The 13,566-nt window shown below is 44.8% G+C and overlaps 1 protein-coding gene across 1 annotated transcript in view; it reads left to right on the top strand.

Annotated features, from left to right (window-relative positions):
- The window catches only part of rab3gap2 (RAB3 GTPase activating protein subunit 2 (non-catalytic)), a 121,271-nt gene that overhangs the window by 22,804 nt on the left and 84,901 nt on the right, over positions 1–13,566 (top strand). Inside the window, exons 5-6 of the mRNA XM_038812024.1 lie at positions 4,009–4,056; positions 6,413–6,488. Coding sequence (XP_038667952.1) covers positions 4,009–4,056; positions 6,413–6,488 — 124 coding nt within the window. The remainder of the gene's footprint in view (positions 1–4,008; positions 4,057–6,412; positions 6,489–13,566) is intronic.

Below are 13,566 nucleotides of genomic sequence, written 5' to 3'. Positions count from 1 at the left end.
CTTGGGAGCTGAACTGGCTTAGTGGCGGACGGGATTCAACCGGGCTAAGGCAGTCCTCTACAGCAAAGGGGTGAAGTTCGGGCTCCTGCATCCGGCGAGGCTTTGGGTAACATACCAGGACACGCACCATTACTTTGATACGCCGGACGAGGCGTGGACATTTATTAAACATGAAAAGCTGGACTTGAACTAAGGGGCAGCTGCACGTGGGTGAAACACTCTGGCGGGGATGTGTAATCGGTTGTTGGCCTGATGTAAGATTCACAGTAGAATTTAAGTTGTTCGCTTTTCTTTTTCTGGGGTTTTTCCCCCTTTTTTAAATTCTGTGTTTCTCTCAGGGCGCGGGGTAACTAAGGGGCAGCTGCACGTGGGTGAAACACTCTGGCGGGGATGTGTAATCGGTTGTTGGCCTGATGTAAGATTCACAGTAGAATTTAAGTTGTTCGCTTTTCTTTTTCTGGGGTTTTTCCCCCTTTTTTAAATTCTGTGTTTCTCTCAGGGCGCGGGGTAACACCCGGGTTGTGTTTTTCATTGCATGGAAATAATCTGGATGGCTCTTGCCCTCTTACCCTGTGGGTGGGTGGGGGGGGGGGGGGGGGGGGGGGGGGGCCGAAGGAGGAGACAACAGTCAGATTGGAGATAGAGGCGGTAGTAGCTGGGGTCAGCATGGGTCAGCTGACTTACGGAATGGGGGGGATATCAGTGCTAAGCGGGTGCTTGGGACTGTGGTTTGTGGGGGGGGATGGGGCGCTGCTTTGCTGACTGACGGGGAGCCATCTGTTGGGGACGGATGGAGAGTCGGGTTGGGTGGCCTCTGGCGGGAGGGCTGGAGTGAGCGGGGGGGAAGCAGACACTTGGCTGGAGGAGATAGTTAAGGGTCTAGCAAGTATGCAGTCGGGAAAGGCCCCGGGTCCGGACGGATTCCCTGTACAATTCTATAAGACATTCTTGGAGCTACTGAGCCCACTCCTGCTAAGAACCTTTAACGAGGCAAAGGAAAGAGGAACCCTCCCCCTGACGATGTCGCCGGCATTGATCTCGCTCATTTTGAAAAGGGAGAAGGATCCGCTTCAGTGTGGGTCCTACAGGCCGATATCGGTCCTGAATGTGGATGCCAAACTGTTGGCAATAAGTTTGGCTACCAGAATAGAGGACTGCGTCCCGGGAGTGATTGAGGAGGACCAAACGGGTTTCGTCAAGGGCAGACAAGTGAACACAAATGTGAGGAGGCTCCTGAATATCATTATGATGCCTTCAGAAGGAGACGCAGAAGTAGTGGCTGCAATGAATGCAGAGAAAGCCTTTGACAGAGAGGAATGGGAGTACCTGTGGGAAGTGTTAGGTAGGTTTGGATTTGGTGAGGGATTCATAGGGTGGGTCAAGTTACTGTATCAGGCCCCCGTAGCAAGTGTATCCATGAACAAGCTGAGGTCGGAGTGTTTTAGACTGCATCAAGGGATGAGGCAGGCGTGCCCCCTATCCCCGTTACTATTTGCCCTGGCAATCGAGCCGTTGGCCATAGCGCTGAGGACTTCGGGGAACTGGAGGGGGCTGGTCCGGAGGAGGGAGGGGAAGGAGCACCGGGTTTCCCTCTACGCAGACGACCTTATTGTATATTTTGGACCCGATAGAGGGGATGGAGGAGGTCTTGCGGATCCAAAGGGACTTTGGGAGCTTCTCGGGATATAAGTTGAACGTGGCGAAAAGTGAGCTATTTGTAATCCACACTAGGGGTCAGGAGGAGAGACTGGGGGAGCTCCCGCTCAAGATAGTGGAGAGGAGCTTTCGTTATTTAGGTATACAGGTGGCTAGGAACTGGGATGCCCTACACGGGCTCAATCTATTGCGGCTTGTAGAGCAGATGGAGGGAGACTTCAAAAGGTGAGACATGCTCCCGCTTTCCCTGGTAGACAGTTCTCCCCAGATTCCTATTCGTTTTGCAATGCCTTCTCATCTTCATCCCCAAATCCTTCAAGTGGGTGAACAGGATTATTACGGGATTTGTGTGGGCAAACAAGATCCCGCGAGTTAAAAGGCTGTTTTTGGAGCGTAGTCGATTGTGGGGGGTGGATGGAGGGGAGATAGTGACATGGCTGGGTTCCTCAGAACGGAGCGAATAAAGTTTTCCTTGAGAGGGTCCTTGCTGGGGTTCTCCCGGAGATGGCAACCTTTCCTTGACTTTCTAGGGGAGTGGTAAAATGTCGTCGGGGGGGGGGGGGGGGGGGGGAAGAGGTGAGAGAGGGGGGGGTTCAGGTGGGGGAGCTGTCTATTTAATGTATATTTTCTTTTTGTATAATGATAACAGCCACCTAGTTTTGTTAAATATTTTAACGTTTATTTTTCTGTTATTAGTTTGTACAAATTCGGTTTGAAAAAGCTTTAATAAAAACATTTTAAAAAAGAATCGTCAAGGCACCCGTCAATGGGATATACCTTGGAGTGATAAAATTATCTTCCGGCCAAAATAAGATAAACATTCAGAATTAAATATAACAAATCAGAGCCTGTATCAGCCCCTCACCTGCCTGGACAAAGAAAGAAAATCCCAGAGAGGAACAGGGTTAGCCAATTGGTACCAGACGTGGTTGAACAATGTACCAAAGATCTTTTTAAATGCTGTGAGCAGCTTTGTCAGATCTCCTTTCTGCTCTCCATTTAAATAGCAGAAGCATGGTCTATAATCTCCCCAATATATCCATGTTAGCTAACCGGATGGTCGGGGGTTGATTTAGGATTCATCAAGCCCCTCTTTCCCTCTAACCCGTCCTCACTGTCCCCTTTGTTCTCCTCTTGACACACTGTTTGACAGACCTATTCTTGTGTTTCTCTTTCCTGGCCTATAATATTGCTCTAACTCTCTTGTGACACACCCATTGCTTTTTTCCTACAGTCTGGGGTGTCAATCAAATATTTCACCGTGCCAATCCTCTACAATGCTGCATGGGCCATTGAACTTGACTTTGTGGTTCACACTGTATTAGTAGTGCGACTAATACATGGTCTCCTGGCTTGAATGCTCTGGCCTTGGCATGTTTATCTGCCTGCTGTTTCATAGCTTCCAGGGTGGTTTTAAGGTGCTCCCAAATCACAGCACAGGGTCTTGTGAGCTGCCTACAGAACTCTGATGTATAGTCTAACAAGGAAGATTCTTCCCATTCTATACATCTCCTTGATTGGTTTAAGATGACCTCTCACTTTGTGACTATCAAAAAGGGACTAAAAACCAGTAAACTTCAGGCTGAGCACTGTGGTCCTGCTACTTTCACTCAGTGGTTGTGTTGATTTGGCGGCAAGGTGGTTTAAATGGACAATGAATTGGTTCTTTGTTGGAGATGGCAGCATTGGGTTGACCTGCATAGTTAAAATCAGCAGACAGGGTTCAACTTGCAAATTGGATGTAAAGTGGGAGGGAAGGACTCACTCAGGTCCTTGTCCCTATAGCATCTCCGTTGCTTGTCCTGTTCTACAGAGAAAACAGGTGTTTAAACTCAAGAGGGTTGTCTTGTCACAACCTTCTCTCAAACTGCCCACTGACCAAATATGGACATGGCTAGTGTATTCCAGTTACCTTCATTATATCTTGTCTGGGAATTCCCCTTTCAGTCAGGGGCCCTGTTATCCAATGATTTATCTCTACCCAGTTGAGTACCAAAGTGGTGGACACTTGGCTAATGGGATAGGTGATGGCCCCCATTTATCCATTTTCAAGGGCATTGTTCCTTATGTGGATTTGTTGACAAGTTGTCTCCACTTCAATAGTTTTGGAATGCAGATGGTGCAGTGTTGCAAATGTGCTGCCATCTTTGACTGTGACTTCAGTCTTTTTCAAACGAAAATCAATTAAGGGTTTCCAACCATTAATTTTTTTAAAATATAAAGCTTGGTTTCACACAATAAGTATAACTGTTTGATTTCTCTTTAGTGAGGCTATTGCTGCACTTGAGATCTGTTATGTGCCATGGACAAATGGCATCTAACTTAATTACTTATTGTGTTCTTTTTCAACAGTGAATGTGTCGGCAGTGCTATTTGTATTCCACTAGCAAGTCAGAAAAGGTAAGTGTTTTTACTCTGGGACCGTTTTATAGCTGCGTACGTTTGATCAAAACAAATGAAATGTTAACAAAATAATACAATATTTTGCCGTATATCTAATTTTGATATTTTTATACTTATACCTGTTTTCAGACAATTTGGCATGTTAAGATTGTTTACGAAATTAATCTCTAAGAATCTTTGTGTGCGTACATAGATCATCCAATCATTTCATCTTTGGCTTATTAGCTGGTCTAAATCTTAGCTGGAAAGGTCTCCCCAGATTTCTTCCAGCCAGCATGTGCGTAGCACATGTGAAGAAGACAAATAATTAAAACAGTTAATAGTCCACTACAAAATATGCAGTTTTTAATTGGAATAAGCTGAAGCATTACAGTATTCCAAACAGCTTACTAAATTGATGCCATTTAAACAATATAACAGCATATATAACATTTTCTATCCAGAATCTTATTAACAATTTAACCTTTATAACCAATACTGGCTGTCACTTGAAACCTTTTATGAATGTCACTTTGTCTATTAAAATGTACTTTTTCCAGAAAGGATCCACATTATGGATCCAATATTTGGTTTATTTTTATTGTTTAGCAGTTAGGTTCTTGCTGTGATATAACGAATGGAGCTCTCTATTGTATGATGTTAATACGGGCTCCCCTGATGGCTGAGTAGGTAAACAGAATGTTTTTGGATTTATTTTAACTAATCTTGATTTAATCTAGCTGTTACTGGCTAGGCCACTTTTTTTATTTTATGGGATGTTGGCATCGTCAGGAAGTCCAATATTTATTGTCCATCCCTAATTACCCATGAGATGGTGTTAGTGAATAGCCTTCTTGAACCACTGCAGTCCATGTGATGTAGGTACACCCATGACCCTGATGGATATGGAGTTCTACGATTTTGATTGAGACAGATTAAAATAATGGCAATATATTTCCAAGTCAGTATGGTGTGCATCTTGGAGGGGAACTTGTTACTGGCAGTGTTACCTTTAGCCTGCTGCCCTTGACCTTCTAGGTAGTAGAGGTTGTGGTTTTGAAAGGTGCTGTTGAAGGAGTCTTGTTGAGTTGCTGTATTGCATCTTGTAGGTGGTACACATTGTTACCACTGCATCAGTGGTAACAGGAAATTGATGCTTAAGTTGGTGGATAGGATGCTGAGCAAGCAAGCTGCCTTGTACTGGGTGGTGTTGAACCTCTTGAGTAGTGGAGCTGTACTCATCCGGGCAACTGGAGAGTATTCCTTAACACATGTGCCTTGTGGATGGTGGACAAGCTTTGTGGAGTCGGGTGCTACAATTACTAACCTACTCTTGTGGCTACAGAATTTATATGGCTGGTCCAGTTCAATTTCTGGTCAGCGATAACCCCAAGATTGTGGGGACATTCTGTGATGGTAATGCCATTGAATTTTTGGGGGAGGTGGTTAGATTCTCTTGTTGAAGATGGGCACTGACTGGCACTTGTGTGGTGTGAATTCTTTTCACTCAGAGGGCCATGAGTCTTTTGAACTCTTCCTGAAAAGGTGGTGGAAGCAGAGACTTTAAATACTGTAGTGGTGAAAATACTCAAATCCATTATCAAGGATTTTAGAGCAGAAAATGGTGGCAGGATCAGACAGAGTGAGCATGAATTTATGAAGGGGAAATCATGCTTGACAAATCTACTGGAATTCTTTGAGGATCTAATTAGTGAGGGGAATTTCATGATGGCATCATGCTGGAGTTGGCTGCAATGGTGGAGGAATTAACCTTTGAATGCGGGGACTCGTCTGGGGAACACTTCCCTATGACTTATAAAATGACAAATCTATAGTTGCTTGGTTTATGCTTTTGTACTCTCTTAAAACAGAGGTGACACAGCAACTCTGAAATCCTCTAACACAATTTCTATAGTAAGAAGTCTTACAACACCAGGTTAAAGTCCAACAGGTTTGTTTCAAACACGAGCTTTCGGAGCACGGCTCCTTCTTCAGGTGAATGAAGAAGGAGCCGTGCTCCGAAAGCTCGTGTTTGAAACAAACCTGTTGGACTTTAACCTGGTGTTGTAAGACTTCTTACTGTGCTCACCCCAGTCCAACGCCGGCATCTCCACATCATGACAATTTCTATACAGGAGGATGCTTGCAACTTTCTTCCCTTCTCTCACATTTCTTGGAAAAGCAGTTAGTTGTGCCTGGATTTTGGATTTAGGCTACTTTTACATGATAGTTATAGCACCATGCAAAGAGCAAAATCACCAAAGCCATAGCAATTTTTTGAATGTACCCTAGAATTTTGTGTTTGTTTGTTGCAGTGCAGTTTATACTTTAACTGAAAAATACTGAACGCAATATCTTTTGTTCTGATTGACAGAAGTTCCACAGGGCGACCGGACTGGACATGTATCATTGTTGGCTTTACCTCTGGATATGTACGATTTTATACCGAGGTAATTAATTCAGATTTTTATTTGTGCGAGAGGGAATTCAAATGTCAATTTCAACATGAATACAAAAATTAAATACTGCAGATACTGAGAAATCTGAAATAAAAACAGCTAAATGCTTGAAATACTCCATTTCGGCAGCATCTGTGAAGAGAGAAACTTTCATCAGAACTAGAAAAAGTTAGACATGTTTTGAGCAAGTACAAATGCAAGGAAAGGGGCAAAGGGTGATCATAACCTCTGCCCCTGTTTTTTGTTTCAGATCACAGCTGTTGATTACTGTGACTTTTCTCATTTATACCGCTCAGGACCCATCTCCTTTTACTTTATTTGTCCCATGAACATTTCCTTTTGCTATTTAATCTCTCCTGCCTTCCACCATGTCACAGACTTTCCATTTTCCCTAGTTCCTGACTTATAAATCTGTTGTGTCTTTGACATCTTCCACTTTTGCAGACAAGTCATTGCTATGAAAGCTAACTCTGTTTCATGAGGTGCTGCCTCAGTATTGAGGGTTTTTTTTTGTAACCACCGTGAGATATTCTATGGTCTTGTGAAATCAGGTTGGGTTCCCAGTTTGTAATAAGTTCAGTTTAAAAAAAAAAAAATAATTTTTATTCAAATTTTCACATTTTCAGAAAACAATAACAGAAATTTCTAAGAAAACAAAAACAAACCAGAATCCCCCCCCCCCCCGTAAATACAAAAGAGAAACAATAAATTAACGCCCGTCATTGGCAAAAAACAGATATTCAACCCAAAACAAAAACAAAGAGACAACCCCCCCCCCACCGGCTGCTGACCTTTTGTTTTTACCGTTCTGCCAGGAGATCTAGGAATGGTTGCCATCTCCTGAAAAACCCCTGCACTGACCCCCTTAGGGAAAATTTCACCCTCCAATTTAATAAACCCCGCCATATCGTTGACCCAGGCCTCCACGCTTGGGGGCCTCGCATCCTTCCACTGAAGAAGAATCCTCCGCCGGGCTACTAGGGACGCAAAGGCCAGAACACCGGCCTCTTTCGCCTCCTGCACTCCCGGCTCCACTGCAACCCCAAATATTGTGAGTCCCCAGCCCGGATTGACCCTGGATCCTACCACCCTCGATACCATCCTTTTTTTTAATAAATTTAGATTACCCAATTATTTTTTCCAATTAAGGGGCAATTTAGCGTGGCCAATCCACCTACTCTGCACATTTTGGGGTTGTGGGGGCGAAACCCACGCAGACACGGGGAGAATGTACAAACTCCACACAGACAGTGACCCAGAGTCGGGATCGAACCTGGGACCTCAGCGCCGTGAGGCGGTTGTGCTAACCACTTGGCCACCGTGCTGCCCTCTCGATACCATCCTTGCTACACCCTTCCAAAATTCCCCCAGCGCTGGGCATGCCCAGAACGTGTGGACATGGTTTTCTGGGCTCCCTGAGCACCTAATACACCTGCCCTCGGTCCCAAAAAACCGGCTCATCCTTGTCCCGGTCATATGAGCCCTATGCAGTACCTTAAACTGTATGAGGCTAAGCCTCGCACATGAAGAGGAGGAATTCACCCTTTCTAGGGCATCCGCCCACGTCCCCTCCTCAATCTCCTCACCCAGCTCCTCCTCCCATTTATCTTTCAGCTCTTCCACCGAGGCCTCGTCTACCTCCTGCATCACCTGGTACACTTCCGAGATCCTCCCCTCTCCAACCCATACCCCCGAGAGCACCCTGTCCTGGACTCCACGCGGCGGCAGCAGGGGGAACCCCGCCACCTGCCGCCTGACAAACACCCTTACTTGCATGTACCTAAAGGTGTTCCCCGGGGGGAGCCGGAACTTCCTTTCCCGCTCACTCAGGCTCGCAAACTTCCTGTCTATGACCAGGTCCCCCAGCCTCCTGACACTTGCCCTGTGCCAACTCAGGAACCCGCCATCAATTCTCCCCGGAAAAAACCGGTGGTTCCCCCGTATCGGGGACCCCATCGAGTCCCCCACCTTCTCTTCCCCCCCCCCGCCCCCTGTGCCGCCTCCATTGCCCCCAAATCTTGAGGGTAGCTGCCACCACCAGGCTCGTGGTATACCTCATTAGCGGCAGCGGCGCCGTTGCAAGCGTTTCCAGGCTCGTACCCACACAGGATGCCATCTCCAGCCTCTTCCATGCTGCCCCCTCCCCGGTCCATTACCCACTTACGCACCATCGCTGCATTGGCAGCCCAATAATACCACAGAGGTTGGGCAACGCCAGCCCCCCCCCCCATCCCTGCCCCGCTCCAAGAACACCCGTCTCACCCTTGGTGTCCCGTGTGCCCACACAAACCCCGTAATGCTCCTGTTAACCCGCCTGAAAAAGGCCTTCGGGATAAGGATGGGGAGGCACTGGAACAGGAACAGAAACCTCGGGTGCACCGTTATCTTGACTGACTGCACCCTACCCGCCAAAGACAGCGGCAGCATGTCCCACCTCTTAAACTCCTCTTCCATTTGCTCCACCAGCCTTGTGAGGTTTAGCTTATGCAAGGCCCCCCAGCTCCTGGCCACCTGAACCACCAAATACCTGAAGCTCCTCTCCACCCTTTTCAGTGGGAGCCTCCCAATCCCCCCCTCCTGGTCCCCCGGGTGTACCACAAACAGCTCGCTTTTCCCAAAGTTAAGCTTATACCCTGAGAAATCCCCAAATTCCCGGAGAATCCCCATCACCACCGGCATTCCCCCCACCGGGTCCGCCACATACAACAATAGGTCATCCGCATAGAGCGACATGTATTAAGTTCAATTAAGCACAAATGCCAGTGTGGACTTGGTGGAATGGCCTGTTTCTGTGACTTTTATTCCATGTAATTCTCTGTAGGTTGACTCAAGTTTTTCTTTAAAATAACTTCCTTTTTTAAGTACCCTTAAATACCAACCATCTTCCTTCTTAAGCCGACCAAAGTATTGTAAGAAGTCTTACAACACCAGGTTAAAGTCCAACAGGTTTGTTTCAAACACGAGCTTTCGGAGCGCAGCTCCTTCCTCAGGTGAGGAATTCACCTGAGGAAGGAGCAGTGCTCCGAAAGCTCGTGTTTGAAACAAACCTGTTGGACTTTAACCTGGTGTTGTAAGACTTCTTATTGTGCCCACCCCAGTCCAACGCCGGCATCTCCACATCACGACCAAAGTATTAGCACTAGAGGTGCTTAACCTGAGTAGTTTATTTTGAAATAAAAACAGAAAATGTTGGAAACACCCAGCAGTCGGGCAGCATCTAAAGGTTTTTATTTTAAGGACTTTTGCATGGAGCTTTATCAGATGTCCTTTTTAAGTCATGGGGCACCACATTATCAGTCTTTCCACAATATATTTGGGTTGTCGTCTCACTCTTCTGTCAGTCCCCTTAAATCTGTGTTCACCCCTTCTGACAATGGCAACATTTTCTTCCTTTCAGCTCTGCCTAGAGCCGAACATCTCATGATAAAAGAGTACCCAAAAAGAAGGAAGCAACAAATACTTAAGAGTATTTATGTCAGTGGAGTGATGTTCTGAGTGAGAAACCTTGATTGGGTTACCATTAAGGTTCCATATTTTGCATAAATTATCTGGCTCAGAAATTGAAAACAAAATTCTCACCTTTGCAGATGATACCAAGATAGGAAGAACAGCCTTACTGGAGGAGTTAACTCTGATATTACAATGAGTTGGGAAAAAGATATAATAATAATAATCGATTATTGTCACGAGTAGGCTTCAACGAAGTTACTGTGAAAAGCCCCTCGTCGCCACATTCCGGCGCCTGTTCGGGGAGGCTGGTATGGGAATTGAACCTGCGCTGCTGGCATTGTTCTGTATTACAAGCCAGCTATTTAGTCCACTGTGCTAAAACAGCCCCAATGTGGGCAGAACATAGACAGATCTAAATGATACATCTGGAATGGAAACTAGATGGCACGGATGCTGCATTGATGTTGTTGAAACTGAAAGAGACCCAGTGTCTTATTAACTCTGTTAAATATGTTCCCAATACTAGTCACAAGAGTGGAATACACATCCTCCCTGTGTCTGTGTGGGTCTCATCCCCAAAACCCAAAGATGTCCAGGGTAGATGAATTGGCCACGCTAAATTGCCCCTTAATTGGGGGGGGAGAAAAAAATTGGATACTCTAAATTAATTTTTAAAAATGGAATATAAGTTAAAGGAATATATACTATATTTTCATTAGAAAGACGGAGGTTGAGGGGGGACCTCATTGAGGTCTACAAAATCATGAGAGGTATAGACAGGCTGGATGGCAAGAAGCTTTTTCCCAGAGTGGGGGACTCAACTACTAGGGGTCACGAGTTCAAGGTGAGAGGGGTAAAGTTTAAGGGACATATGCGTGGAAAGTTCTTTACGCAGAGGAAGGTGGGTGCCTGGTCACATTGCCAGTGGAGGTGGTAGAGGCGGGCACGATAGCGTAATTTAAGATGTATCTAGACAAATACATGAATGGGCAGGGAGCAGCGCGATACAGATCCTTAGAAAATAGGCGACAGTTTTAGATAGAGGATCTGGATCGGCGCAGGCTTGAAGGGCCGAAGGGCCCGTTCCTGTGCTGTGATTTTTCTTTGTTCTTTGTTCTTAATATCTGTGCACTGGCGTACCACACCTGGAATAGTATGCCTATTTCTAGTCACCAAGAAATAAGAGACTATCAAATGCTAGAGAATGTGCAGAGACAAGCTGCGAAGCTGTGACCAGTGTCAGATGTGTTGAATTAAGAGGAAAGATTGGGTAGACTTAAGTTTTCAGCATGGAGGCATCTGAAGGGTAATCGTTTGGGGAAAATGTTAATCCAGTATATTACTTTCAAGTAAATTGTTGGATAGAACTGGAAGGCACAAGATCACATTGGCAAAATATATATTTTGGACTGATGTCAGGAAATTCTTCACACACAGTATTAACAGGTAGATTAAACTCGGGTTTATGGAGCAATATATGGTGTGTGACTTGGAAGTGCTGATGTTTCAAGCTTTGGAAAATAAGGAAGTTTGCCACACTGTAGAAGACTGAACTTCTGACTGGCTCTTTTAGCCACAGCATAGTATATATTCCTCCAGAATATTGATGTTAGTGAGAGGGGGAGTTGTACCATTTGACATCAAACTTTTTAATATCAAGGAGAGGTTATTAAACTCTTGTTGGAGATGGTGATTGCCTGGCACTTAATCAGGTTTGTATATTACTTGCCACTCAGCAGCCTAAGCCTGGATGATGTTCAACTTTTGTTGTGTGCAGGGACAGACTACATGATAAGTTGCAAATTCTTACCCTAAAGGTTTTTGCACAGCAGAGCAGCAATAACAGATTACTACACTGTAGGATTTGTGAAGTGCATTTTTTCAGTCAGTATTCACAGTTTCAGCAGGAGATCATCAGTAATATTTTTTGACAGCCATCAGTGAGATGTTAAGATTGTTATACCTGTGGGTATTGGGAGAGTTATGCTTATTGTGGCAGAATGTTGATTTAAGTTGGAGAGACCATTAAATGCAGATTTAGTCATCAGGCCAGACAGCATCTATGGGGAGAAACAGTTACCATTTCAGGTCAATAACATTTCATCAGATTTCAACTGATTTCAACATTTTGATTAAAGGTCATGGACCTGAAATGTTAAGATGCTGCCTGACCTGCTGGGTATTTGCAGCATTTATTTTGTTTTTAATTACAGATTTCCACCATCCATGCCAAATTTTGCTTTCGTACAGATTTAGTTAGGACTGGTTAAATTGTGTTGTTGTTTGTAGAGTGAGTTGGAAATCTTGCTCATTTGTGTTTGACAGTGGATGTAAAGAATGAATGTTAACTTTCACAATTTAGAGTGTTTGTTTTTTAAAATTTAGTTTTGGGTGATGAGAAACTTCTTTGGGAACACTCAAACTTAAACAAATTTTCTGCCGTGAATAGAACGTTAACCAAATTTTCCACCTTGATAACTCTGTCCAAAAGATTTTCCATGTCATTTTTTTAGACAACTGCATTTGAAATTTACAGAACTGATCCCTTGAAAAATTGGATATTTTGGATTATTTTCCCTTGAGCGATGGTGCTGTATGGTTCCTATACCTTGTTTCTCGGCCCAGAAAAGCAAAAGGCAGCTGTTGTATTACATACTGCCTGAGCAACAAGCACTATCTTTTGCCCCTACTACACTCTAATTTCAAGCACAAAATACTGACCATATATACAGCTCGTGTCTCTTCCTTCACACACCATATAACCTCTGATAGCCCTCCCACCACTCTAGACCATCTTGTATTATTCAGGCCTCATGACTTCCAACTTTCCCCAGATCCTTTCATCCATGGACCCTTTCTTGCTTTTACCATTCAAATCCTGATGCTTACGATACTTTATTCTCCCATTCCAGTTGTTGAAACCAATGAAACGTTCTTTGTTTTTATAAAATATGGTTCTAAAACTTCATTAAACTCGTCACCCTCATTTTAAAAAAAAAAACCTCAAGCTTGATCCACTCATCTTAAAACCATAGGATTCCTGCAGTGCAGAAAGAAGCCATTTGGCCCACCGAGCCAGCATCGACCCTCTGAAAGAGCCTACCTAGGCCCTCTTCCCCTGCCCTATCTCCATAACCCCACCCAACCTGTACATCTTTGGACAGTGGGAGGAAACTGGAGCACCCAGAGGAAATCCACGTATACACAAAGGAAATGCAAACTCCACAGACAGTCACCCAAGGCCGGAATTGAACCCGGGCCTCTGGCACTGTGAGACGGCAATGCTAACCACTGTGCCATTGTGCTGCCCTGGCCGACATTCAACATTGCTTGTTTGCTAAGGGCTTTAAACGTGTCATTTTACAGTTCTTGTGTCCATTTCTTCTGGAGGTCTTCTCAATCCCTCCAGGCCAGCTTCCCCCTACTTGTGGCAGCTGAATAACCCTGGCTAAATATACCTGTGACACTCTGAGCCTGTGACACTGTATCCATTCTCTTCTTTCTTAATCATCTTGAATGCTATAAAAATTGATCACCTCTATTTAACCATTTCTCTTGACCCCTCGACTATCCATCATTTTCTGCTATCAACTCTTGAATGAATTATCTTTATCCAACT

The sequence above is a fragment of the Scyliorhinus canicula genome, chromosome 1 (genome assembly GCF_902713615.1).
Source record: "Scyliorhinus canicula chromosome 1, sScyCan1.1, whole genome shotgun sequence".
NCBI lineage: Eukaryota > Metazoa > Chordata > Chondrichthyes > Carcharhiniformes > Scyliorhinidae > Scyliorhinus > Scyliorhinus canicula.
This window is presented reverse-complemented; position numbering and strand designations above follow the sequence as displayed.